The 27,366-nt window shown below is 32.9% G+C and overlaps 1 protein-coding gene and 1 long non-coding RNA gene across 3 annotated transcripts; both read left to right on the forward strand.

Annotated features, from left to right (window-relative positions):
- Positions 1-111: 111 nt before the first annotated feature.
- Positions 112-22,685, forward strand: LOC145324905 (uncharacterized). 2 transcript variants are annotated; one of them, XM_080167658.1, is made up of 14 exons: positions 112-1,544; positions 1,870-3,738; positions 13,015-13,112; positions 13,868-13,963; positions 14,497-14,872; positions 15,262-15,347; positions 16,036-16,146; positions 16,447-16,575; positions 16,935-17,054; positions 17,472-17,661; positions 20,725-20,816; positions 21,600-21,713; positions 22,219-22,332; positions 22,605-22,685. In XM_080167658.1, the coding sequence occupies exons 2-14, from the start codon at positions 1,872-1,874 to the stop codon at positions 22,614-22,616; spliced, it is 3,405 nt and encodes a 1,134-aa protein (XP_080023784.1). In that variant the 5' UTR covers positions 112-1,544; positions 1,870-1,871; the 3' UTR covers positions 22,617-22,685. The 2 variants fall into 2 exon arrangements, with proteins under 2 accessions (XP_080023784.1, XP_080023783.1); XM_080167657.1 differs by lacking the exon at positions 22,605-22,685 and having other exon boundaries at positions 22,219-22,504.
- A 609-nt stretch (positions 22,686-23,294) lies between these two features.
- On the forward strand, positions 23,295-25,066 carry LOC145324906 (uncharacterized). The gene is made up of 2 exons (XR_013881346.1): positions 23,295-23,814; positions 24,273-25,066. It is a non-coding gene; the product is annotated as an uncharacterized LOC145324906 (long non-coding RNA).
- Positions 25,067-27,366: the final 2,300 nt, after the last annotated feature.

Raw genomic sequence — 27,366 nt, forward strand, 5'->3', positions numbered from 1 at the left:
TTATTGAAATTTTGAACTTGATTTCTGGCAGCTCCGTTGTTGATAGTTTTGTGGACGTATATTTCCATGCCCTTCCATACTCATAGCCCCATTGCCTTGATGATATTTACCAAAATTCCAGGTAGATAACAGGGCAAAATAGTTATAAAAACATTAAATAGCAACAAGATTTTTTGTTGATAAAGTGATTTATAAATGGTTTATGACAAAAAATGGAAGAGCGGCTTACAAAAAATGAAGATTTTCAGCAGTTAGAAGGTAAGAAATAATGATAGTATTTATCCCTTAAAATAATATACATTCACAGGCAGGTAGACTATCATTTCTTTCTTTAGTGGTTATTGTCAGGAATGTTGGGGACATTTGCCATTAAATTATAAATTAGTACCCAAAGTTTTATAATATGCTCGCTAATTCGTTTACGCGCTATAAAACTTAAAATACTTTGATAAAATCTTGTACTTATAATTATCTTTGTCTTATCCCTTATAATCCCTGGTGTTCTTGCATTCCTTATTTTACCTTTTACCCTTGAGTGATGAAACTTTATATAATATGGCTAAAAAAATGTATGAAAATCATGTGCACGCGAAAAAGTCACGCGCCGAACATGACACTTGATTGCAGCTTGAACGTTTATATGAAGACACTAAACTTGTTATTGTTGCTAAAATAAATGAAAAATATTAATTATTTGAAAAATATTGTATTCAGAGGTAGCTATGTAATATTTATTTTCTGGGACAAACCTAAGCTTTAAGATCTAATTAAACTTTCTATATCGCTGATATGGACAAAGAATTAAGGCTAAATCCTACATAAAATTGTAAAATATTCCATAAAAATATCATTTTTACATTGCACTAATTTAAGTGAAAGTTTAGTTTCTTCCTCAAAGGGTTGAGAATAATTGTTAGCAAGGTAATAAACAGGGCAAGGGGCTGTGTAAAGGTAGACCAGCCCAAATAGGGAAAGTACAATAGGTAGTCATTAAGTCTTGCTATGAAGGGGGGGACGGGGACTTAGAATACAAAGGTAGATGTTTAGGGGAAGGAGGTAGCCACTGAGCCGAGAAATCCTAATTCTAACCACCATACACACACACACGGATATATACATAGAAAAGAGACTACCTTCAGACTGCCTTCACACTTGTGCACAGTCAGGTATTTCTAGAAACAGTGCAGTCCAGTTGCAATAGGTAGGACATTCAGGCCCAAGACAAATAATAATATCAGGTAGCCGGTGAATATTATTGTCCTCTCTACCTCACCATCCAAAAGAAGTAACCAAAACATATACAATAGCAGACAATTATCAAAAACAATAAATATTCAAAAAAAGTTATTAATTTGTGATTCAGTCAAGATGTGAAAATGATTTGATGTGGAGTAATCAATATTTGTGAGTGGAGAGGAGGGGAAGGAGGACAGGAGAGAGGAGTTTATTTATACACACACACATTCCATTCTGGACAAATCTTTCACCAATTTTTCTCTGAAGATAACTCTTCTTCTTTATAGATGATTTCTTATAACCTTTAGGTATGAAATATTTTTGAACTTTGATATCCATAGATTAATAAGTATATTTTTTTATACTTGCAAGAAGAGAAAGTTAATTATTTTTAACTTATTCAATCTTATAAAAATCTTCCTTTTTAAAATTTTACCTTCATGTAAACGTTTTAATAAGTCACATAATATATTCAAAGGAAATGATATTTATATCATATTAATCAAATCATTAGATTGATTTTGGCCAAATAAAAAATAGCATTTTTGTTTGATATGATTAAAACAAATGTAGGATATTAATACCTAAGAAATATTTTCTTCAAGAAATGCATCAAAAATCTTTTTTTTACAGTCATGACTGAACGCGAGTTGAAACCAAGTGGAGACACTAACCCCACCATGGAAGACACAACCAATGACAACTGTATTAACAACAATAACAAGCCTGATATAACTGCACAAATTGATGTACCTACAACCATTGAAAATGTAGTCACTGAAGTTTCCACAATGGAAGTTACTGTCAGTAATTCTAGTGATGAAAAATCTACAATTGAAGTAACTACAACATCTTCTGAAATAGACATAACACCAACGACTACAAATCCGTCCACAGAAACAGTTGAGAGTACATCTGATGAAACCCTTGTACCTGTTACAGCAGCTAATGATGATAGCAGCGCATCTAACATTCCGTCCAATTCTGTATTTGATACGTCTAACATAACTGTCAGTGAAGTTAACAATGATCCGTCCAATGATAATTGTAATAATGTAACCAGTTGTAGTGATGATGTAAATGCTTTAAATGATACTAACGTGTCTCTGATAATTGACAGTGAATCGCCGGTGAAAACTAATCCGTCCATAAGTTCAAGCACAGAGCCTTCTAACGCTACAATTGAATCTTCTGAATTGAATCTGAAAGAACCTTTAAACAATGATATCAACCAAGAATCTCAGACAATTGAAATAGAAAATCCCCAACAAATTGAAAGCAATAATCCAACACAATTAACAAGCAATATCTCTTCAACATCCCAACCCATACCTTTGGCTGTTGTTACACAACCAATTGAGTTAGCTTTACCCGCGTCCGCTGTGACATCTAACTTGTCAACATCCACTGAAATAGTTTCTTTGTCTAACTCTGTAACTTTATCAACAAGCCCAATGGTAAACATAAGCACAACAGCCGCGAAAACAAGAACATCACATTCCAAATCACCCAAACAACCCCAACAGCCCACACAAATATTGATGTCAACGTTACCAGGTGCCCCATCTATCAAACACCCAATTGCACTATCTCAACTGAAAGCTACAAAAAGTTTTTCTCAACATCAACATTCCTTATCAAATGTTATCACCGTGTCAAACCCATCTGTAACTACAACATCATTAATGCCCACAACAATCTTGCCGCAACATTCCGCCACAATGTCATTACCAGTAACCACGCATGTGCCACAAATAACAACAAGAACAACGTTTGTGCCACAGCACCAGATATTAAACCTACCATCACATTCCAACAGCTCTCAGTCAGTATTATCAACATCTAATGTAACATCACCGATTGTAACCAGAACAGTTCTGTTATCCCAACAGCCGCAACAGCACTACAACACCGCAAATCATTCAACAACAACCGTTGTATCAACCGCCAACGGTGAAATAGTAAGCTTGCCGTCGGAATTTTTCACAACCGCCGGCGGCTCTGCGGGCCAGATTTTCTTATCCCGTCCTGGGGGCGGGGGCGCAGGCACGACCCACCAAGTAATCGTTCAAGACGAGGCCAATAATGTCATCTCAATTCCTGAAGATTCATTCCCTGTCTTTTCTGGCGTGGGGCCAAACGGCGGAATCAAGCTAGAGCATGGCAGGCAAATACATATCGGCGAATCTGGCAATAAATTTCATATCCTACCATCCGGCGCCGTTGTTTTGAGCAATGATTCCGCCTCCAATGTCATTTCAATTCCAGAACCATCGCCCCAGCCAGCACAACTACCAAACGCTCCGCATCCAATCAAGATTGAGCCGACCAACGGCATGACGGCTCGTCCGCCAAACACAGAGCTGCTGCTGAAAACGGCCAAGGACATGTTGCAGCTGCAGGATGAGAATGAACAGCCGCAGCTGGTTCAGCAGCAGCCGCAGCAAGTACAGGTTGTACAACAACAGGATCAACAACTTCAGTACAAACGTGTCTTTCCAGGTTTTTATTTTCTTTTACACTTTGTGGTGATGGGTTTAAATTAGTTTTTCTGATATTTTTTTATCAAAGATTAAAAGGTTTATTTCCTTGCTAACTTCTTAACTTATTATTTTTTAAAAATCTTATTTATCATAAGAATATCCATAATTTTACTGTATTACAATAGACTGTTTTTGCATCATATACCTATTATGCATATTTATTATATTCTTGCTACGTTGTGTTTGAACATGATTTTCCCTGTTTCATTTATTGCTTTAGTTTTTTAAGTGCCAGACTATTCTGGAATTTCTTAAATATTTCTAAAATAATAATCCATGTTGTCCTAATTATAGATAAAGTAATCCTTGTTGAAATATGTTAGGAAAGGTATATTAAACGCAGGTGTACTTATCCACCCCCCCCCCGCCCCCCCCCCCCTTATTCTAAATATCCCCTTGGACTTAATCAACCTTATTCTAATCATAATAATATCTATAATATGGATGTTAGTAGTGGGAATATAGGGGCTTAACGTCAATATGTACGTATGTTCATCATTTTGGATATAAATTTTGTTTTGCTATCAAATTAGTAATTATTCTAACTTGTATAAATATAAAGATAATGAGATAATGTGTTTTTAAGACTAACAAACCTTTTTTACCATGTCATAACCCTTTCTTAATCTCTTAATACTGAACATAATCAAACATATTTTAAATTCTTTAAATCCCCATTTCAGAAAATATCTTAAAACCACCCCAAGACCATTCAAATCTTGAAGCGCCACGAGCGTTTCAAGGATTTTCTGGTTCAGACAAAATGATACATATTCTTTTCGAAAAATAATCTTCTGAAATTAATTTTGGCGGGTTTTTATTGAAAACATTTAAATTTCCTTTAATTGTATTAACCAGGGAGGGTGGCGACATTGGTCCTGTAATCATTTTGGTACCCAAAGTTAAGTTTTATAACTACTTTCTCTCATTCGTTGCCTTAGAATATTTGGGAACTTACTAAATATTGATTGGCTGATACAAACTAATTGTGTTTAAACTTTTCCACAAAAATTTTAACATACCAAAGGGGTAACTTTGTTTACCATAATTGGGAATGTACATTAATGTAAAGTCCAATGTCTTATCCCTTTATACCCCTGGTTTGAACGGAAACACCTGCATACACGTTATACATATAATACTTACCAATAGTTAATTGTCCCCTCCCCCCCTTTCCTTTCCTTCCTCTTTCATTACATTTGTTTTAAGGACAGCTACTCTGTAATTAACGTCAGTTGTGCGTTAATAAAGGGGTTTACAGTATGGCTACGAAACCGGTTATTATCTGCTGGATTAGAACAAGTTCTCGGGGCTAACAAAACTAGTTTTGATCTTATCATTTTTAGTTTTTTAGGCGCAGAAATCTGTCTTATGCGATAAATAACTAGGTATTCCTTTATCATTTTTTTCCTTTTCATATTTAGACTTTTTCTTAGTAGCACAGACCCCTTAAAGTTTGGGCTTGTCTGTACATCATATATAAATTTGTTGATTTTAATGGCTATAGATTTAATGAGCGAGTTATAAGAGCGATATTTAGTGATTTATTTACAGTACATATTTATTTACTTTGAATTTCTTTTTTTCTAATTTTTTTATTTCACTTATTCTAAACTTTCAATTTCTGCGCGTTTTTGTTCATAATATTCATTGTTGAATATTTTTTATCTTTTCTAAGCCACGCTCAACAAACTGATAAAATCCTTGCTTCTCCCTTGTCATGTATTACGACAATATAGTCTCATAAAATCAATATAAATGTCTATTTTGATATAATCAAAATGATGCTTAAGTTTGATCGATATTACTAATACTATATAAGGGTTTAGAAAGCTAGGGAGCTTATAGGGAACTTTTTGAATTTATATGTTTGAATAATGAATAAAAAGAAAAATACGGATAATTTTGATCATAAGTAGCGTAGCATCTATAAAACAATCTAATAATACTTAAGTTTAAAGTAAATTTTTGTTGAAACGACATTTGTTTAAAGCTGATTTATTTTTATTTCATATTAGTTTTTGTCCTAGTACTTAAATATTACATGCAGTGGCGTGCACAGCGATTCACTGGGGAGGGGGGGGGGTGAAATCATTATGGGATGAAAAAGAGGGAAGGCAGGCCTTCCTAGTTTTACATTAATGGGGGTGTTGACACCCCTCTGCACCCCCCTACCGCACGTCACTGATTACATTTAGACATGTGTTAAAAGATTTTAATTTAGTAGAAGTTTTATAGATATAACTATTATGGACAAGAAAAGCCTTGTTTTACTTTATAGATTTTTTATAAAGTTAGATATTGCATGTAAAAAGAAGATAAAGGTAGTTTCATGAATTTTTTATCCCTTTTTGTTACTTGGGGATTTTATAGGAATTAGTTGGAAGATTTTTTTATTTTCCTTGTTTAAAATAATATTTTAAATCATGTTCTCTTATTCGTTGGCTTGAAAATTGTTTTTAAAGCTGTAGGTTGTGCAAATCAACAGAGTTCAAAGTTTTCCACCAATGATTTTAGTTTTCAATAGGGGTAATTTTGTTTATCATCAATTTAATGGGATCTACTGCAGTTCACGGTAAAATATTGCTGGTTACGAATATTGCTCAAAATTAATTCATTTTAAAGGCTGCTAGCTGCCAAATGGCTGAACGTACAGATCATGCACGCACAATGTTTATTCGGCATAAGAAGGCCTACAAATAATCTGGAATAGCCATAAATCAATAATGCATAATTATCTCGCAGTGAAGAGAAATGAGCGAAAAAAACCTATTTTACGCGGTTTTTCTTCAGTGAAGCTTTCCCTGTGCATCATTGGATCTTGGCTATTCCAGATTATTTGTAGGCCTTCTTATGCCGCTTAAAATGGTGTGCGGGTAAGATCTGTACGTTCAGCCGTTTGGCAGCTAGCAGCCTATAAAATTCATATTTTTTTAGCAATATTCGTTACCAGCAATATTTTACCGTGAACTGCAGTAGATCCATTTAATGTTTATTGTCTATCGGTTTAGTGCGTTGAAAGATCTTTCGCCTCACAGACAAACATTCCGCTACTTTTATATAAGGATATACATATTTTTACTCTAAACCCTTTTCAATACAGTTTTTTGTTAATTAAAAATGCTTGTAACTATGTATTTTGTTTTACTATTTACCCTTTTCAATACAGTTTTTTGTTAAGTAAAAATGCTTGTAAAATATGTATTTTGTTGTTTGGTGAACAGATTTAATGTCTTGTTTGTTATCCCACGTACGTGACTTGATTTTAATTAGTTTTCCAACATATATCATATACTATCATCCAGGGATATAAAGGGATAAGACAAAGGACAAATGGATGATGATTAACAAAATTTACCCCTTTTGTAGATTAAAATTATTGGTTGAAAAGTTAGAAACGAATTAAAGTTAACCCAGTGAATAAGATAAAGTAGCAGTGTTGCGGATCCGCATTGATTGTATGCGGATCCGGATCCTCAAAATTTGGTCAGTGCGGATCCGGATCCTTGACAATAAAAATAAAATCACCAAATTCAAAAAATATTTATTCCTTATCTCGGAAGTCAAAAATACTTTTAATTTTTAAGTCTGAACCTAAACCTTAAAGATTGGCTCTCATCAAGAGAATGTCTTTGTAAGTGACTATTTTATATAAATTTAGGTAGATTTTTCCATAATTTTATACCCCAGGATCCGGATCCGGATCCTTTGACTCAAAAACATGCGGATTCTTGCGGATCCGGATCCACAACTCTGTAAAATATTCATAAAAAACTTTGGGTAAAAGTTTAATCCAATATCCCCTCTCTCCCTGTGTGCTATCTTAATATCATACCTATATTTTATAGAGGTAAGAAACACTAAAAAAACTTTATCTGAAAATAACAAGGATGACAGCATCTTTAAAAGGAACGATCAATAAATCTAAAATTTAGATAGAAGCGCTTTTGTAAATTAGCATGTTTAAAATAAATTTTCTGGTACCTAATAGAAATGCTACATGAATATTTATGCAAATTTTAAAATTGATGGGTCTATTCTAACATGATTAGATGTCAGAAGGTCAGGTCTAACCGCTACGAATGGACAATTACAAAATGTGGAAATGCTTCGGTTCCATAAACTGAAAAAGTTTCATTCTGAATGAACCAGGAAATAAATCCAAACTGTGTCTTGCCTCTAATGACCATTACTTGTTCTTTTTGATCTGTACACGTGTGGTATACCTATCTTATTTTATATTTTTTTTACACTTATTAGGAGAAATGTATATATAGTAGGATATAGATTTTAGAGGTACTGCTTTTCTACAAATAACTTTTTGGAGACTTAAAATAATCTAATCTTTTATAAATCTATTGTTGGTAGATAATAGGCCGTATGCTCTTAAGAGGTTTAATAACAAAAAAACTTCAACAAAATTTAAACAATTTGCTTTGCAGTTTTCTTTTTCTGAATAATATGTATAGTTATAGTTTATCTTTTAAAACATCAATTTTATTTTAACGGATGCTGAATAGATATAATAAAAGTTGCTCCACCCTTCCTAGAGCAGGAACGATTTTACAAAAAAAATAATCGCAGAGAAATAGTATGAAATTGAGTTACAGTGACATGAATGTTTATATTTATTAAATTATAGTTCATAAGACTCTAATTATAGAGTAGTTTCGCTTCTAAAGCGTGACCATTTTCTTATTGAAAAACAAGTTTTTATAAAGTTTTTAGCGATATATTAAATAATTTAATTTATTTTTATCTCAATTCCTACTATTTTAATATATATTAATCATCCTAATAATTATATTTTTAGTCTCATTTTGTTAATACCAAAATTTTCCCAGAATAGATAATTAATTAAGTTTCATGTATTTAGAACCTATACATTTATAATTATGTAATAATCAATATTTATATCATGGTAAATTGACCAAATATATAATTAAAATAAGTAGTTGGAAAAAATTATAATGAAGTTTGTCCCCAAAAACATTTAAGTATTTTGTGAGATCTTAAGGTAATACGGACGGACTTAATTTTATAGTAGGATAAAATATAAGCTGCACCTTTTAATGTAACAAGGATGACAACATCCATAAAAGCGAAGCTCTGAAACGGTAGGACAAACGGACATTAACACTTGTGTAATGTCAGAACTGAATAATCAGAATGCGAATGTATAAGAGTCAAAGCAAAATTGTAAGTAAATTTGTTGAAAAACTGCTTGATACAGGATAATGATTATGGACATACTTACATTTTTAGGACTTGATTATAGAGTTGCTTCGCTTATAATATTGTACTTTGTTGTCCCAGGAATCAGTATACCAAAAATCAGACCAATCAAATAATTAGGTCACATACAAACTTGTTGTTAAAAATGTAAAAAAAAATCAACATGTTTAAAATGGACGTACGGACATTTTGGTAATGATTATAGAGTTGCTACGCTTTCTAACTCGTACCTAACTATTACAGGAATCACCATGCAAAATTTGAAATCGATAGGACAATTCTAACATGCCTAAATTAACGAAAAAAAACTATTTAAAAAAAGTAAAAAAATCAACATGTTTAAAATGGACGTACGGACATTTTGGTAATGATTATAGAGTTGCTACGCTTTCTAAATCGTACCTAACTACTAAAGGAATCACCATGCAAAATTTGAAATCGATAGGACAATTCTAACATGTCTAAATTAACGAAAAAAGCTATCCGTTACGGACGGACGTACGGACGGACCGACCCTAATTATAGAAAAGCTTCGCTTTTAACAATTAAAAACAGATGAACAATTTTAAGATACTCTAGCGGCTACGCCCCTAGAAGCCTCTAAGGACACATAAAGTGGAGGGGTAATTTTTTATTGAGAGGGTGGAGACACCCTCTCCAAAAATAGCTAAAAATTTTCTCCGGAAATATAAGAAGCTTCGTTGTAAAGGAGAACCATATCGGTTTAGCGGTTTGCGAGATACTTTCCTACAGACAATAAAGCTTAATTCTTTATATATAAAGATAGATACAAAATACGCCTATTGTAGAATATTTACACCTTAAATTGATCAAATTTTGACACCTCATTAAATCGTTTTCAAATCAGTTTTTCTTTGTAACTTAATACAGAAATAAATAAAAGGAACGGAAATTGGTCAAGTTTCTAATAGAAATTGTCTTAATTTTATTTTTCAGTGTCTTGTTTATATCAAATTACAAATAGAATCAATTTTTATTTCCAAAATTAATAAAAAATTAGATTTTTGTTAACATAGAAAATAATGATTTATGACTATAAATATATGAAATATTAAATTTTTAGGGGAATATTCACCATTTATACAAATTATGATTATGCTTTAATTCCTATTTCCCCCTACTGGGATAATCCCCCCCCCCCCCTCTTTATAAACTAATTTCTGATGAAATGGATTATTACGCTTAGTTGATCAATATAGGGCAAACATTTACAAATAAAATATTGATACATAGTTTCATAGAAAGCTTAACCCTCTGCCATATTATATTTTAATATTTTATTAACTCGTTCCCTTATTCGTTGTCTTAAACTTTAGGAATATTTATTAAATCTTAATTGGTTGGTACAAACCTAACTGTGCCCAAACTTTTCCACCAAAACTATTACAAAGGGGTAATTTTGTTTACCAAAATTGGGTGCTATCAGTTTAGAACCCATTGACACTGGTAAAAAGCTTCCTTAAAAATCATAGGGTTATCCTTGTTTTAAATCTTTTTTGTAATTTTTTAAAACTTTTTTCTTTTGTTACATGGACATTTCAACGAGTTTGTATAACCGTCTAGTTATTGTAAATCTATTAAATTGAAATTAGCAAATTGAGTTTGAAAAGCTTAATCCTATATATTCGTCTTTTATACTATACTTAGACTTACACCTATTTGATAGGCTTCATGTGGAGTTCTAATTAAAAATACATTAGACAAAAAGAAATTCTAATAATAAGGTAGTTTTAACCCAAAGAAGGAAAATTTTGTCTTTTTCAGTATTTAGACAAAGAGTTAAAATATTTTTTTGAAATGGGCAAGTATTTGACTATTAGATCAATTCTAGCTCTGGTGGCCCGGAGGGGTAGAAGGCCCGGGCCAACAAATCTGGTTTATTCTAGGATTTTTATTTGTTACTAGTGGAAATTTCTTAATAATATGATTCGATACATGATTTTTCAGTTTTAATTTTGCGATTATTTTTCATAGCTATAATGGATTAAACTTTTGTGTTTTTAAGCCTAAGCTAAAAATTCATCATAAACATTGAAATTTAAGGAATCAATCAAAATGTTTTCAACAAAGAATTTAATGAGTCGTAAAAATTCCCTTTTGATGTAAATACTTTACAAATGTTGATACTAAGTAAAAACATATGTTTCACTTAGTCGACAATAAATATGTTATTTTTATTTGTTTTGCTGTAAGGGGTAGGAGCTACTATATAAATATGTATAGCTTGTAATCATTTACAAAGGACTTTCTTTGAAATCTGCCAATAATCAAAGAAGATATTCAAGTGGACATGTCAAGATTCAAAGTTTGATTACTTGTAATAAAAATTTTAGGGTAGCTTTATTTACATTAAGACATTCGAGGGTGGCTTTCTTCACAACACAATTTGGAGGCTAAGTTAGCCTCCTTCATGTGAGCCACTAAAATTTACCACCTTGGAACAGTTCTGCAAAATAAACAACATCAAAAATTATTGTAAGACTTATTTACAGATTTGTCATCATTTTTGAAACTGAACTACTTTTTAATATTCCTAAACTTGTTTATTGTCAACATATTCATATAGTTCTAGATATCGTGAACTTCAATTAATTGATATTTGGGATTATCCCGTATTTTATTTTTATCACCAGTGTCTAATTTCACAATAATCTCTCATCAGAATTCCTTAATCCTCCTCTTTATCAACTTGTTTCACGAAAATTTACATTTTTATGTAGTTTTATTTTTGGAGTTTTTATAACAAAAAGTAAATACTGAACCTTTAGTTGCGAAGTTACTCTATAATTTACTTTTTCTGTCTGTCCGACATTCAGTCGGTCATGCCACAACTTACATGAATAATTATTTTATGAGGTTTCGTGATTTTCTACTTAATAGGTATATATTGTTGTAACCACTGAACTTCTGATCTAATACCTACTGACTTAGTATGTTGGTCCATCCATAATATTTCTGTGTTTTGCTACTTATGGATGTTGTCATCCTTGTTTTAACAAACTTAAAATCAAAAGATTTCCCTAAATAAGTTTTTTTGGACTTGATCCATTAGGTAGTTTTGTTTATTTACCAAAAAATAAACATCTTTGTATCGAGATTTTCTTTTTAAAACAGAATACATCTCTTGTAACTTTTATAATACTTACTTTTTTGTCTTATCTGTGGTCAATCAAAATTTTCAATTTTGGTTCTCAACTTTTTTCTGTTTTTCGTCTCTTCGTGTAATTTATGTTAATAAAATTATTATTTTGTAATTATAGTTCATTCTTTAGTTCATTCTGGATGTTCATTCATAATTTTTGAGCTTTGGTAATTATGGATGTTCTTATCCTTGTTTAATCTGTTTTTCGTTTGTTTGCGTAATTTATGTAAATTAAAAATCATAGGTGTATTTGTTCTCTTCCCTGATAATTGATGCATCACTAATTAGATGTAATTAAATGTAGTGTATTTATGATTATCATTTTGCACTTCTTCAAGTGTCATACTCAACAATATTGCACACTTAAGCAAGCCAGGGATAATGGGACAAGGGAATTTGTTTTTTTTTGTATGGCAGAAAAAAAGGAATTATTTAGACAAAAAAAAAAATATTTTCATTGTTAAATATGCATATAAAATTTCATACTCGTCCATGTTAATAGCGAAGTTTCTTTATAACTCGCTTTATCAGTCGGTCTGTAACACTATGGGAATGTGATTTTCTTGGCTGATATTCAAGAAGGACGACGGAAATTTTTTTGTGGAGATTCTCTATACCAATTAGCACCGAGTTTACAGTTTACCTGGTCCGTCGGGCTATCATTCATGTTAAAAAAATGTTAAAAACATATAGAACCTTGCGTAAAAGGATTCTTGATTTTTACTGTAACTTATTATATAATCTGCTCTTTAAATCTTTTAATATTTTTTGCTTCGCTATTTATGAGTAGTGTAATCCTTGTTAAAGTTAGAAATTGATAAGAATATTTAATTTCAGGTTCTATTCTTGAAGTTGATGAGTCTGGGACAATCCTTAGTACAAGCACAGCTCCTGAAACAGAGACAGAATATGCCATCTCTGACAATGTTCAGGAGGTAAGCAACAATATTTGTACATTGGTCTTAGAAAGTCAAAACTTTACTAATATTGACGTTATTACGTTTTAAAACTTGATCAAAGACCTGTGTACCCTTACATGAGTAATAGTGATTACCTTTTTAAATTTCAAGATTGCAGGACAATTCTTACTCTTTTTAAATTGAACATTGAGATGCTATTTAATTTTAAAAATAGATTACAGTGTAACTGTAATCATAAAGCAGAGTTTTAAATTGATCCTAGTAAGATTCAAACATAAAATAAATATGTAATCGTTACGGACAGACACATCCTAAATATAAAAGCTTCACTTTAATGTTATTTTGTTCATCAATTCAGATCTCGCCAATCACTGAACGAAATAAGCTCTTCATGTTAGGGAAGCTTTACATGTTTTCCGGTTTGGTTTTAGGCTATTTCATTTCTTAAATTTGAGCTGAGGGTGGTTTTAAGCTACTTAATTGCATTATCTTTCCTTAAATGATAGGGGCACTGCCTCTAGTATCTTAAAAATCTTAACTTCCTCGTTACCAATCTAGCTCTCCATTTAAGGAAACCTATAAGTCCCGGGTAGGTTTTAGGCTATTTTATTTCTTAAATTTGAGCTAAGGGTGGTTTTAAGCTACTTAATTGCATTCTCTTTCCTTTCCTTTCCTTTCCTTGTTTTTACCCTCTATCCGTCAGTATGCCAGTAGTAGTCTTTCAACCAGAAAGGTTGCGTGATTAATTATAAACCAAATGTATAATTAAGATGGAGGTTGGAGAGAATGAGACGTACTGTATCCTGGAGTCTGTGGATGGAGAGGAACAACTGTATGCGGAGGATCCTAATATCATGTGGATAGAGGTAAGTGCACTGTGCATTACCGACTAGCGAACAAACTATGGGACTCAATAGGTCACCAAGTAGCCAAGCATATGAAACAGTTATCATTACATAGTAAGAAGAAAATAACAGGGGTGTATATTCTGCACAAGATTTTTTTTTTTCCCGGCTACAAATTTTTTTATTTACCCCCCCCCCCCCTCATTTTTTTCTCACCAAGTAGGGGGGTTTATGGAAAAATATTTAAAGAACTCTATATTTTATTTATTTTATCCCTCTTACCACACATTTTTTTAGGTTTTTTTTCACCAAGGAGGGGGGGGGGGGGGGGAATGGAAAAAATGTTTTCAGTTTTCTTAATTTTTAATTTTTTTCCCTCCAACCACTTATTTTCTATCCCCCCCCCCCCCTGAACAGGGGATCCCATGTAGAATATACACCCCTGGAAAATAACAAAAGCATTTTATGTTTATAGATTTTTAATTAGGTGAGCTTCTAAATATTCCAAATAAACCATCAAATTGCACCGTGTTTGATATTTGTTACTTTATCAGGAGACAGTAGAGGTTGAACAAGAGGCTATTGCCGCCGCCGGTGGCGCAGCCGCTAACGGCCAAAACATGGTCATCATCCTAAATCCCAACGGCACAGTGAACGAGGAATTGATGCTTGCCAACGGCTTCAACATGGAGACCATAAAAGCTTTGTCTGAAGCCATTGGCGTAGGAACCGCATCTAGCACAGAGGAATTAACTGATGATAACTCTGTGCAACAACAGCCACAACCTTTGCCACAGCCTGTTAGTTTACCGCAACAGTCAATCCAGTTGTTGCCACCGCCATCCAGCAGTTCTAGTGTATCATCTTTACATTCTGGTATCACCTCCATTACTTCCCTCCAGCATCCTATACCTAAGAAATTGTTAGCAGGTAATTTTGAAGTTTTTTTTTCAGTTTTGGTGGTAGGGATTAAACATTATTTGACACATTGGACTGTAAATTTTACTTAAACTTAAAGTTTTGTAAACATGCTTTCTTATTCGTTGACTAAGAAACTTTTAGTACTTGAATTTTCTCAACTAGAAGTGTCCAAATTTTCAACCAATAATTTGAATGCCCAAAAGTTAATTTACTCATCTTCAAATGAATTTATCCTCCATTATCTTATCCCTTAAGAAGTTATTATCCCTGCTTATATTATTATTTTACCTGTTTTAAAATAAGACACACCACTTACAACGTTAGGTATTTTAACCTGCTTTGTTCTGTAATTTTAATTATTACATTCTGTGATAAATATAAATCTTCAATAATTTCAGGTGTTGAACCAATAATGAGTGCCAATAGTCTGCCCCCAGGGGTACTTGACTCAAAACCTATTTTGCCATTACCACATTCTCTTCAGGTAACGATAGTTAGATGTTTTATAAAGTAACAAGCGGCTTCGCCCCTAGCCTCTAGGGGCTTTGCCCCAAGAGGTATAATTACATCTTTATTACCTGGAGAATGATCCCCCACTCCACCAATATTTTAAATAATTTTAAAAAAATTGGCGGGGGGGTATTTTGTTTTTGAGGTGGGTTGGGGAAGTCCCACCTCCCAAGAAAATAGCCTAAAACCACCACAGGACCAGTAGGTATATTCCCTGAAGAGTAGAATCCGATCGGTGCAGTGGTTACCGAGATCTTAAGGGACAAACGGACAGAAGGACGGACAGACATCAAGCTACTTTGTATTATAGAAAGATGAATGTTTGTCTTTCAAAAAGGTTAGGTACTGTGAATTTAACTTAAACCCTGATTGTTGTCTTCAAATTAACAGAAAACTGTCTAATAAAATTTGAGTTTCTTTCTGCGTTATCAAGAATATAAATCTACTCATTTCTCTCATTTAAATGTAATAAATGGTTAGTGGGCCGATTCTTCCTCCAAAACAAGAACGTCACTCTGAATTAGTGCTACATGTTGATTATTTTGGTATAGGTTTCAGTAAATATTTATAAAAGGGTTTATTAATTCCTTGCCTCTGCAAAAAAGGATTTTTTTATTTTTTTCTGGTATAGGTAATTTTTATTAAAAATATTTTTAATTTAGTTGCAGCAGCATCCTTCACAGCACCTAGTTGAGAAGTCGCAGGGTCAAGAACATCATAGTCGTGTCATATTCACATCCAAGGATGAATGTATGCTACTGGATGACGTTAAGGTATTACTATTTTTCATACTTATGTCAGAGTAACAAGATTCTGCCTGTCTGTCAGTAGAGAATGAGAAGGATTCTTTTACAAGTAAAGCTACCTCCATCCACCCAAGATATATCAATTTTACCCAAAAAAATACCAGCTTAGCTTTATTGGTTTTTAAATTTAACAAGAGGTAATTTTGTCTTATCATGATTGGGGAAGTACATCGAATTTATCGTCAATTGTCTTATCCCTTAAGATCTCTGTATTTTACAAATTGCTTCTGTAGCATAGCAATTCTTTAATTTGTCTTTTTGATTCAGGATCCGTTGTTAACGCATCCTGGCAGCGGTCAGCAGATCCATGGGAAGATAGTTACCTTGAACGGTCAACACCACCTAATCACCACCTCCAAACCACTTCCCAACCTTAAAAGAATTTCTGAACCACAGGTTTGATTTTTATACCGGATGAAAATAGGAAATCTAGATGATCAATTCTCTTAATTGGACCAATAGGAACACAATGTATGAACAATCCGGCCACGTTATTGGATTATAGTGGATTTTTTTCATTTCATCTATCCATATACCTAGGTCAGCTACAACAATTGAAATTTCTTTTGATAAAAATTTACCTGGGGAAAATATACCGCCGTTTTATTGGTTAGTTAAAACTAGCAGTGTCCAAACTTATCAACCAATAATTCTTATTCTAAAGAATACTTGTACACACGATTTAACAATTTATAGGTAATATACTTAAATGTTTTAAAACTAAAATACTGAAAATTTAATTTTGTTTTATATAGAATGTGATGACACCTCTGGGAACGCTAGACTTGCGGGTAGGAAAGCGGGAAGACAATAATACAATCAGTCAATATGTTGTCAACCCTGTTCATCTAAATTCTGACAACTCTGTTCTAAAGGTAAAATTACAAATTATACGGTATCAACCCTGTTTGCATTATCCTTATAATAAAGTAACAGGATGTCTGTGTGTTTGTACCAAAGGATCTCGCTAACCGCTGAACCGATCAGGTTATTCTCTACAGGGTAGCTTCTCATAGGTCCCAGGAAGGTTTATAACTATTTTGGGGGAGGGTACCAACACCCTACCAAGAGAAATCACAACAAAATCGATTTTTTTTTTAATATTCTTGTTTTTACGTAGAGACTTGAACGCAACATAGACATGAAGAAATAAATAAAAAACATTTAAAGTCCCACTAGAGGCCTCTAGGAGCGTAACCGTTAATACCTAAATATTGCTCTAATGGTTCTAATACCATTTGTTTAACGCTTTCCAAGTTTCTAAAATCTTATTTAAATTTTCTTTTTATTAGGTTATAGACCAATCCACAATGATGATTGAGCGAAAGCGTGTGAGCGACGGAGGTCAGGGAGGGGGAGGTGGCTCTCCCCCCAAAGTGAAAAGGCCGAGGTTGAAGGATGAGAACGGTAACGGGACGTATTTGAACAGGAAGACCTCGAGTTTGGGAGCCCTGGGACAAGCGCTGCATGGAGAGTTCATAGGTAATATGGTTGTTAATTTTTGCATCCTTTAGGGGCATTTTTGGGAGGTGAGAAATACTATAAAAAAGGTAAAAATAGAACATTAACATTTTAGCGGTTAGCGAGATTCTTTGTTACGGACAGATATCTTGTTAATTAATACTTAATAATTTGACACTTAAGATTAACCCATTGGAGCTAGTTGATTTCTACTACGTTTAATCCGAGTTTTAAACATCAAATGAACCAAAGGTTTCAACGATTAGAAAGAAGGGGAGAAATAGAATGCAGGTAGAATGTTTCTATATAACAGGCTCTTGTAATGATTAAAAATAGGTTACCCATAAAAATTAATGAAAATAAAAAGTTGAAATCATGGTGGTTATTTTAAGTAGACATTAAAATAAAGATTATTCTTAGGCAATAAATTCAACAAACTGAACATTTATTTCGCACATCTATTTTTGATTCTCAGTTGTGATGTGCAGGAGAGATAAAGCTATTTCTAGAGTTGCTTTTCTCCTAATTTTACAGTAGACTTGCAGTTTATTACAGTGTACTGTTGTTTTGTGTTACTACTTTAGATTTATGCCTTCAGAAACTTTTCCGAGAGAAGAGATATTCCTCTGACAACATTTGAAAGTTTAATGCATCCATTACGTAGAAGGAAAATACCCTTGTGTGGTGCAAATGTAGTGGGGGGGGGGGGGATTTGGGTAGCCTTTGCTCCAGGCCGATACTGCGTAATTTTCCAGTGCCCTTTCATACATTTGTTTAGGTATACTTTGGTTTTGGCTCAAATTAGAGAAATATTTCATACTTTTGCTCACTTTGGCAATAGCTTTATGCACAAAAAATACTTGTGAATTTAAAAAAAAAATTTGAAGATTAATCATCTTTTACCTAATTGTTTTAATTTTATTACTTGAAACACCAAAAACCTCTAGGTATATTATGTAACTTTTTAAATGATACATACCAAACAGAATGGCTTGTTTTATAAGGTCTTGGGCTTAACAGGTATATTAGCTTTACTGCATTAGCCAAGATTTGTGAAAGATAGAGAATGTGAGAAAGAGAGTGTTTGATTATGTGAGAGAGAGAAAATTGAGGAAGGTTGAGAATGTTTGATTATGTGACAACGAGAGAGAGAGAGAAAGGAAGAATGCATGTGTAACTATGTTTGATAAAGGGCTGTTTCTAAATTTAGTTAAGGCCTTGGTATTACAGCAGAATTTTTACTTTTACTACCATTTCATTAGTGTGATATTTATGTGGCTAAAAATCATCTAAAGTAAGGAATGCAAAATCAATCAAAAGAAAGGGATTAAGGTTTAGAATCAGAAATTTCCATTGGTTCAATTTCATTTATGTAAGTGTGCTTTGCAAAAAAATAAACCTCGAGTAATTGTTCTAAAACTTCGTAAGATACCTACCTCGTTTAATTCTGCCATGTTCTGTTCGATGGTATGAACCTAGTGGATACGTCATGGTAGGTGTGCAAAATAGCCGGATAGTTCCTTATGGAACCTGGAAAATAATTTCCAGAATAGCTTCAAAACCGAGCAATATCCGCTGGATTGGAACCAATTCTAAGCCATACCGAAAAATTGTGTATACCAGCGTATTACAGACAATTTTCCACGAATGTAAAAATGTACAATCATAATATAAATACCCGTTTTGTTAGACCGCACCTTCGGTCCCGCGTGGCTAACAAAACTAGTTTTAAACCTAAAATGTTTTATTTTGATATCTGCGGAAAGCTGTCTATAATACGATGCGATAAATAATTTTATCAGTATAGCTGAGAACCGGTTCTATTCCAGCAGATATTAATCGGTTCTAAAATTAAATTGGAAAATAATTGGCTTCAGAGGTTTCAAAGAATCGTTTACAAAGTAAAGGCGATTAGAATTTTTGTTAAAAGCATGAAATATTTTTTGATGCTTTAGGTAACTAATCTCATACCTTAAAAGTGTTCTTAGATATTTTTTTTAGTGTTTGTAACAATATAAGTCTTTATTTTTAAGATGCTTTACATAAAAAGTTTTATATTCATAGAATGTTAAAGATTGCAAGTATATTTTTTTTACCCCCAACTAATATAATATACCTTTTGCTAACCAACTACTAGGTATTTACATCTCATTTTTGGGGTGTTAAAACAATTTAACAAGTATTAGAATTATAAATAGTCAAATATATGTAACTTTATACACCCTTTAGGTAGAAAATCAAAAACAATTTTAATTATACAACAATCTTTCAAAGAAATAACAGTTAACTTTAGTAAATGTAATGTTTAGATGATAAAAACACAATCTATTTGAACATGAACAATTGAACATACATATTTTTTGCATACATGTTTATGGAAGTTTTTGTTCTTTAGTTTGCGCCCCCTTCAGCCCCAACTGGCACAACCTGACTAGCTGTGTGTGTGTGTGTGTGTGTGTGTGTGTGTGTGTGTGTGTGTATCTCGACGCAATAATTATTCGGTTTTGTTTGAACTCTATATTTTTGGTCCCATTCTGCATAAGATTGTGATCTCATGAATAAATGATTAGGGAATCTCCTTACTACATCATTAACATCAAAGAGAGAAAAAAGTAAAAAAATTAATTTTTTTTTACTTGGTGCCTAGATAACTTAGTGCTTAAAATTTCATTTTATTTTCCGAAAAAAAGCCCTAGCTTACAAAAATACCTAAGAGTAAGCAGCTTTGTGGTGAAATATTGTCTATTCTACAAGTCTAATGTTGATAGAATTCCTATGCGTAGTTACTTTGAATATTAACAAGGATATTAAGATCCACATGTGCGTAGTAAAGGTTCTAATAAAGAATATTATTCAAAGTCAATACTAACAAAAAACCTGTCTAGGATCAATAGTAAGTTTTCTGAACTTGTAGTTTCAGAGGTCCAGTACCTAAACATTTTTTGGCTTAGAAATTTAACTACTTAACAATTAATGATACTTGGGTGTAATTAAAATATTCTTCACCTACTAATCTGCCGTTTTAGATGTATTATGCAACACACCTAAACGTCCAACAAACAAATAAATGGTTCATTTGTTCAGGTATACCGCGAGACAGTAGGGAGAATGCCGTCCAGATTTGTCCCATCTGTAAATTTCAAGCCACTACAAAGAATCCATACAGACATTTACAGGTACATACTACATTTTTCAGATGGATTAGAACCAATTCTCAGTCATAATGAAATAATGTTGTTGTTGTTGTTGTTGTAGCCATGATTCTCTGAAGTTAGGACTCAGATTTACACGGAGACTGGAAGTGAGAATCCGTTGGCCAATCTTAGATTGGTAAGATTCGCGCACAGCTGATTGTATTCTATGTACATTACAAGCTAACCCGCAATTCTCGTGGAAGCTACTCAATTATTACATCACCCTGGCCTAGAGTGTTGTGCTGCTTGATTAGTAGAATCCTAACTTCCTACAAATCTCCCCCCTTACAACCCTAGGGCATCTTAGGAAAGGTTGCGTGATCATAATCTGACAAATTGCGACAGCATTTGTCAACCAAGTGCAAAGTCTATGTGGGGACTTAAACTCGGTTTCTCCCAACCACAGCGTAGTGCGCTAGCCACTACACTATAGGACACCCTTATAATGAAATAATCATGTATAGCGTCGTACATCGGGGCTAACAAAACTGGTTTCAAACTTTTAATTTTGCTGTCTAGAGTACGATGCGATAAATTAATTATATTGTATGCTAGGGGCTTTGTATTCTAAGAGGGAAGAGATGGGCAGAAGAAAAATACCTAAAACCATCACAGGACCTATTACATAAAGATTACAATCGGTTTAGTGGTTAGCTTTAGAAATCGAATGAAGTAAAAAATTACCAGGAGATGTAAGTATCTATCCCTATACATGATAAACCTAAGTCAACAGAACAACTAAGTACATTTTTTTCAATTATTTAGGATCACCTGGCGCGAGTTCATTTCAAGGACAGGATAGCTGCAGAATTACCGACCAAGAAACCCTATACATGTCCATTCGCTGGGTGTGATGGGAAACAGTATCCTGACTGGCAGGTAACAAGTTTAAAGTAGAGTAGCTGCTAAATTTATAGTGGATGTGCCCTTATCATCTAGGGGCTCTATATTTGAATTTTATAAAAATAGATTATCCTAAAACCACCCAATGGCCTATAAGAAGCTTCACTGTAAAGAAGAGCCATATAGGTTTAGCGGTTAGCGAGATCCTTCGCTACAGACAAAAAAAAGGCTTACTACTCAATGAAATAGGATTGATTGGGTTCCTTAGTTTACAAAGGAGTAATTTGAGCTGTGGTAAATACTTTAGTTGGTCTTTTTCTTAACGTTTCAGTAAGACATTTAAGGGAGGGGAATATCGACCCTCTGACCCTCTACGTTCAACTTTCAAAACTTTTATGGGGAGGTTGTGCATTTTTTGGATGGCTATGAGGGGATGCAATGGAAGGGGGGAATCGTTATTTTAGCCCGCTTCGTGTTTCACTTTATTAGAGAACATGAAAATATGGCGTAATATCCAAGTAATAATATATCCAATTTTTAGGCTGTGATGCGTCACTATATTGGTAAGAAGCACGGGATCCTGGACAAGTATGTGAGGGAACAAATAGCACAGACAGGCATCAAGCTACCAGAACAGTATGTCACCAGAACACAAGTAGAAATAGCATAGATTTTTTGGATATAGTCCCTTTCGTGGCAATGCCTCTTAAAGGGGCGTTTCGTCGTATTTTCACAGTATCTTTTACCCTATTTTTAGCCCCTGTGAGGGGCTTTAACCATGCGGGGCCAATTGCCTAACCCTGCGGGGCAATCACCTAACATAACTTTACTTAAAATAACCAATCAAAGGCTACTGTGAAAATACGACGAAACGCCCCGTAAGAGGTATTGCCACGAAAAGGACTATACCCCATTTTTTTCTTGTAGAATACTAAGTAAGATTAGTAGCTTTACTTTTAAACTTATGAAACAAAAATTATAACTAAATAAAAACTACTTTGATTCTGACTTTTCCACTTGTTAATTTTAATGTTGAAATGGTTTTTTAAACTTGAACCTTTTAGGTTTTTAAATTTGTACTTATAACTTAATCTAAATAGGTTTTTTACTTAAGTATTTTTATTTTATTCTTTGAAATTCTTGCCCTTTTTACAATTTTTATAATGATTATAAAATCATAATTTTAGGTATCAATTTATTACACCGATCATGTTTTGAAAAGCCGAACAAACCAGGCAATAATTAAGGTTTTTGTTATTTTCTAAATAATTTAGAAAAACGTTCAAAGAAGATAAAGATACTTTATCTTCTTTAAATACGTTGTGAAGTTTTAGTTCTATGGCAATTAATATAGATATGTATCTTAAACCTATTTGTAGTATTGTTCCAAATAATGGTAGCTTTAACTATTAATTAAACATAAAAAAGAGTATCAGCTATTAATGACTCTAAATATGAAATATTTTATTTAAAGGCATAAAAATTTATACTTTGACTACAATTTCAATTTTTTTATTAAATGAAAATTAAAGGGAGGGGGGTTTACTTAGAGACAGTAAAACACCAAGAATTTTTACCTGTTTTATAAATATCCTAGGAATAGGATATATAGGTTTTTGGAATTTCTAATTAAATCTCCCCTCTTTCTTTAAGGCATGTATTAAAGTTTGTTGTCTTTCTTTGTAAATTAAATTCGCACAACCATTACAAATAATGTTTTAACTGTGATTTATTTAGCATTTCAACTATTTCCTGCATTTTTATGTATATTTGTTTCATTTAAATTTAAATATGACGCAGCTTTTGGTAAAATAAAATATTTAATTAAGATTGCTAGATTTCTTTAAGAAATCTTAATCTATGACTTTTAAAAAGCATTTGATAAAATCTTTGTAAAAAAAAATAAAATTTCTATAGTAAGTAATAATTACCTAAGTATATAATTAATGTTATTAAATGTTAATGTTTAAATTCAACTTGTGAAAAACCAGTTATTATACTATAATACCTTTTTTTTGATTGTGAAATAGATTGTTAGTTTTTATGATGATAATATTGAGAGAAAAAAGATGCCTTTACTTACATTGACGTCCTGATAATGTTATTATTGTAGATCTTAAATGTTATTTATCACATTGTATTATAGACACCTTTCCGCGGATATTAAAATAAAAAAAAATATAAGATTAAAACTAGTTTTGTTAGCCCAGAAGGGACGTATGCCCAGGCTTACAAAACTAGTATTAATTTTATGATTCTTATTCGTGGATAAATGTCTGTAATACGACGCTATACATGATTTTTCAGTATAGCTGAGAACCGATTCTAATCCAGCGGATATTAATCGATTTCGAATTCGATGCCATACTGGAATAGTTATTTCTCGCATCGTATTATAAACGGCTTTCCGCGGATATAGAATGTACAATTATAAGATTAAAACTAGTTTTAATCTTATGATTGTACATTTTTATATTCGTAGAAAGGTGGATATAATACGATGCTAGACATAGTTTTTTCGTATGGATGAGAACCGGTTCCTATCCACCGGATTCGAATGAATACGAGAAAAAATGTTATTTTTATTTTATTTAGCATGTTGTAAATCTACAGATCCTCTAAATGGATAATCATTCCGTCCAAAGTCATGTGTATAGTGTATACTAAAATTGCGCAAAGTGCTATAAATAAAACTTGAACTTTATTTTTCTGGGAGGGAGGGGACTAGTATCCAACGTTTTATCTTATTCATTGACTCAAAAAAATTGGAAACTTTTATTGAATTTTAATTGGTTAGTTCCAAAATATTCAACCAATAGTTTAATCTACTGAAGGGGTATTTTGTTTATCATTATTTGGGATGTATATCAATTTTTCGTCTAATGTCTTATCTCTTCAGATGTATGATATTTTTGGATTATCCTAAAAATTGAGGTTTTTTGATTTTTAAAAGGAGAAAAAGTACAGAGCTGGATCTTTAAATCATTTTAGTGGTGAGCCAGATCGGGGTGCGCCGAATGTCAGCCAATCACAGCGCGGAATTTCATAAAATGCTGTGCTCTCATTGGTGGAAAGTTGGCTCACCCCGATCTGGCTCACCACTAAAATGATTTAAAGATCCAGCTCAGTTTAATGAGTTTTATATATATGGTACTTTGCATATTTTTTATCTTGTATAAAATGAAACGTGCCGTATAGAAGAACACACACACACAGCCGCACAAATCTGTCCACTAAAGCACAACACACAAGATAAAACAATGAGAAAAAAAAATGTTTAATGAGAAAATTTAATTTTGTACAATGAATGGAAGTGAATTATTATTATTGATATGATTAGTATTTTTTGTCTCAAATAGTCAAATATATTTATATTTGTAGAAATTTAATTTGTTTTTTTTATTGATAGATAGGGTGTTTTCACACAAAGAGCGTGATGAGCACTGATACCCACAAACACCCCTATTGGGGGTGAATTTAATTGAAAAAAATAGGATTGGGGGGGGGGGAGTTCCCCTATGATTAACCTCTGTAGTGGGACCTAACTCTGCCCTGAATAACTTGTGTAAACACACATAAAACTACCCTCTCCCTCTTATAAATTTGTTGAAAATAAGAGAAATAAGGTATTAGTTCTCAACAAAGTACTTTAAAGCCTAATCCTTATACTAAAGTAACAGGATGTTTGTGTGTCTGTTCCGAAAGATCTCGCTAACCGCTGAACCGATTGGGTTCTTCTTAACAGGGTATATTCTCATAGGTCCCGGGAAGGTTTTTAACTATTTTGGGGGAGGGTACCACCACCCTCCCAAGAGAAATCACAAAAAACGAAATTTTGTTTACGTTTTATGATTTTAGAAAGAGAGTTCAACGCAAACATAAACGTCAAACGCAACATATACATTTTAAATATAAAAAAAACATTGAAAGTGCCTCTAGGGGCGTAGCCGCTAGTAGATAGATATTTTGGTTGTTTGGTTTATTAAATAAATAGTTTGCATTACAATGGTGATCTTATCCATGAAACACATATTTATTGTGGTATAAAAAGAATTTTATGAATGTATCCGCGGTCAACCACTTACCAACTGTGTCAATAGAAAAAGTTAAGAAATATTAATTTGAATATATAGTCAACGAGGATAACAACATCCATAAAAGCGAAGCACTGAAACGGTAGTACAAACGGACATAAACACTTTACACTAACAACATATAGTGTCAGAAATCAGAATATAAATGTAAAAGAGTCGAAGCAAAATTGTGAGTAAATTTGTTGAAAAACTGCTTGATAAAGGATAATGTTTATGGAATTGGACATACTTGCATTTTTAGGACTTGATTATAGAGTTGCTTCGCTTATAACATTATACTTTGTTGTCCAAGGAATCAACATATCAAAATCAAATCAATCGGATGATTAGATCACATAAAAATTTGTTGTTAAAAAAGTAAAAAAATCAACATGTTTAAAATGGACGTACGGACATTCTTGTAATGATTGAAAATTGCTACGCTTTCTAAATCGTACCTAACTACTAAAAGAATCACCATGCAAAGTTTGAAATCGATAGGACCATTTTAACATGCCTAAATTAACTAAAAAAGCTATCCTTGTGTGACGGACGTACGGACCGACCCTAATTATAGCAAAGCTTCGCTTTTAAAAAGATAAAATTTATTTTTAAACCACCACCATTTAAGTATAAATAAAATAGGGTTGGGCCGGATACCGGATATCCGGCTGATTTCTAATGCCGGATATCTGGCCAACGTTCGATATCCGGCAATTTACCGGATATCCGGCCGGCTATCTGTCGTCAAAAATCAGCCGGATATCATGTAACCGGACAGTTTTAATATCCGGTATCCGGCCGGATATTAGAAATAACCGGATATCCGGCCCAACCCTAAAATAAAATTTATGCAGTGTTTTCCTGGTAATAGTTAACTGTTAGGAATAAGTTCATATTATACATAAATAATACCCAGTAAGATATATAAGTTGGAAGGAATTTTAATGTTAGGGGGAGATTTTGAAAATGCATCAAATTTTAAGGATTTTTTATAAAATTCGTTTTTTGTATAATTCTTTGTCTAAAAGCGGAAATACAATTTAAGTTATTTAATTTTGACATCTGTGATTGGTGGATTGAAAACTATCTGCGCTCTGATTGGAGAAGCTTAAGTGTCGTACATCATTCACCCAATTAGAGCGCAGGTAGTTTCCAATCCACCTATCCTATTCGTCAAAATTAATTGTATTTCCGCTTTTAGATAAAGAATTATACAAAAAACGAATTTTATAAAAAAAATCCTTAAAATTTGATGCAGATTTCAAATCTCCCCCTAACATTAAAATTCCTTCCAACTTATATATCTTAATACCCAGGGAAGGAGGGGACATTGGACTATGAATTATATAGGTATACAAAGTTTTATAAACACGCACTCTCATTGGTTAGCAAGGCTTAGGGTACTTTTGTTGCATCCTGATTGGTTGGTTCAAAAAATAGTACCTAATGTACAAAATTTTCAAAAAAAAATAATCCACAGAAGGGGTAATTTTGTTGATCAAAATTGGGTAATACTATGTAAATCAATATATAGACCATTGTTTTATCCCTTAAGATACCTGAGCTGGATCTTTTAGTGGTGAGCCGAATTTCAGCCAATCACAGCGCGGCAT

Source organism: Acartia tonsa, chromosome 7, assembly GCF_053477335.1.
Source record: "Acartia tonsa isolate MP-2025a chromosome 7, ASM5347733v1, whole genome shotgun sequence".
Classification (NCBI taxonomy): domain Eukaryota; kingdom Metazoa; phylum Arthropoda; class Copepoda; order Calanoida; family Acartiidae; genus Acartia; species Acartia tonsa.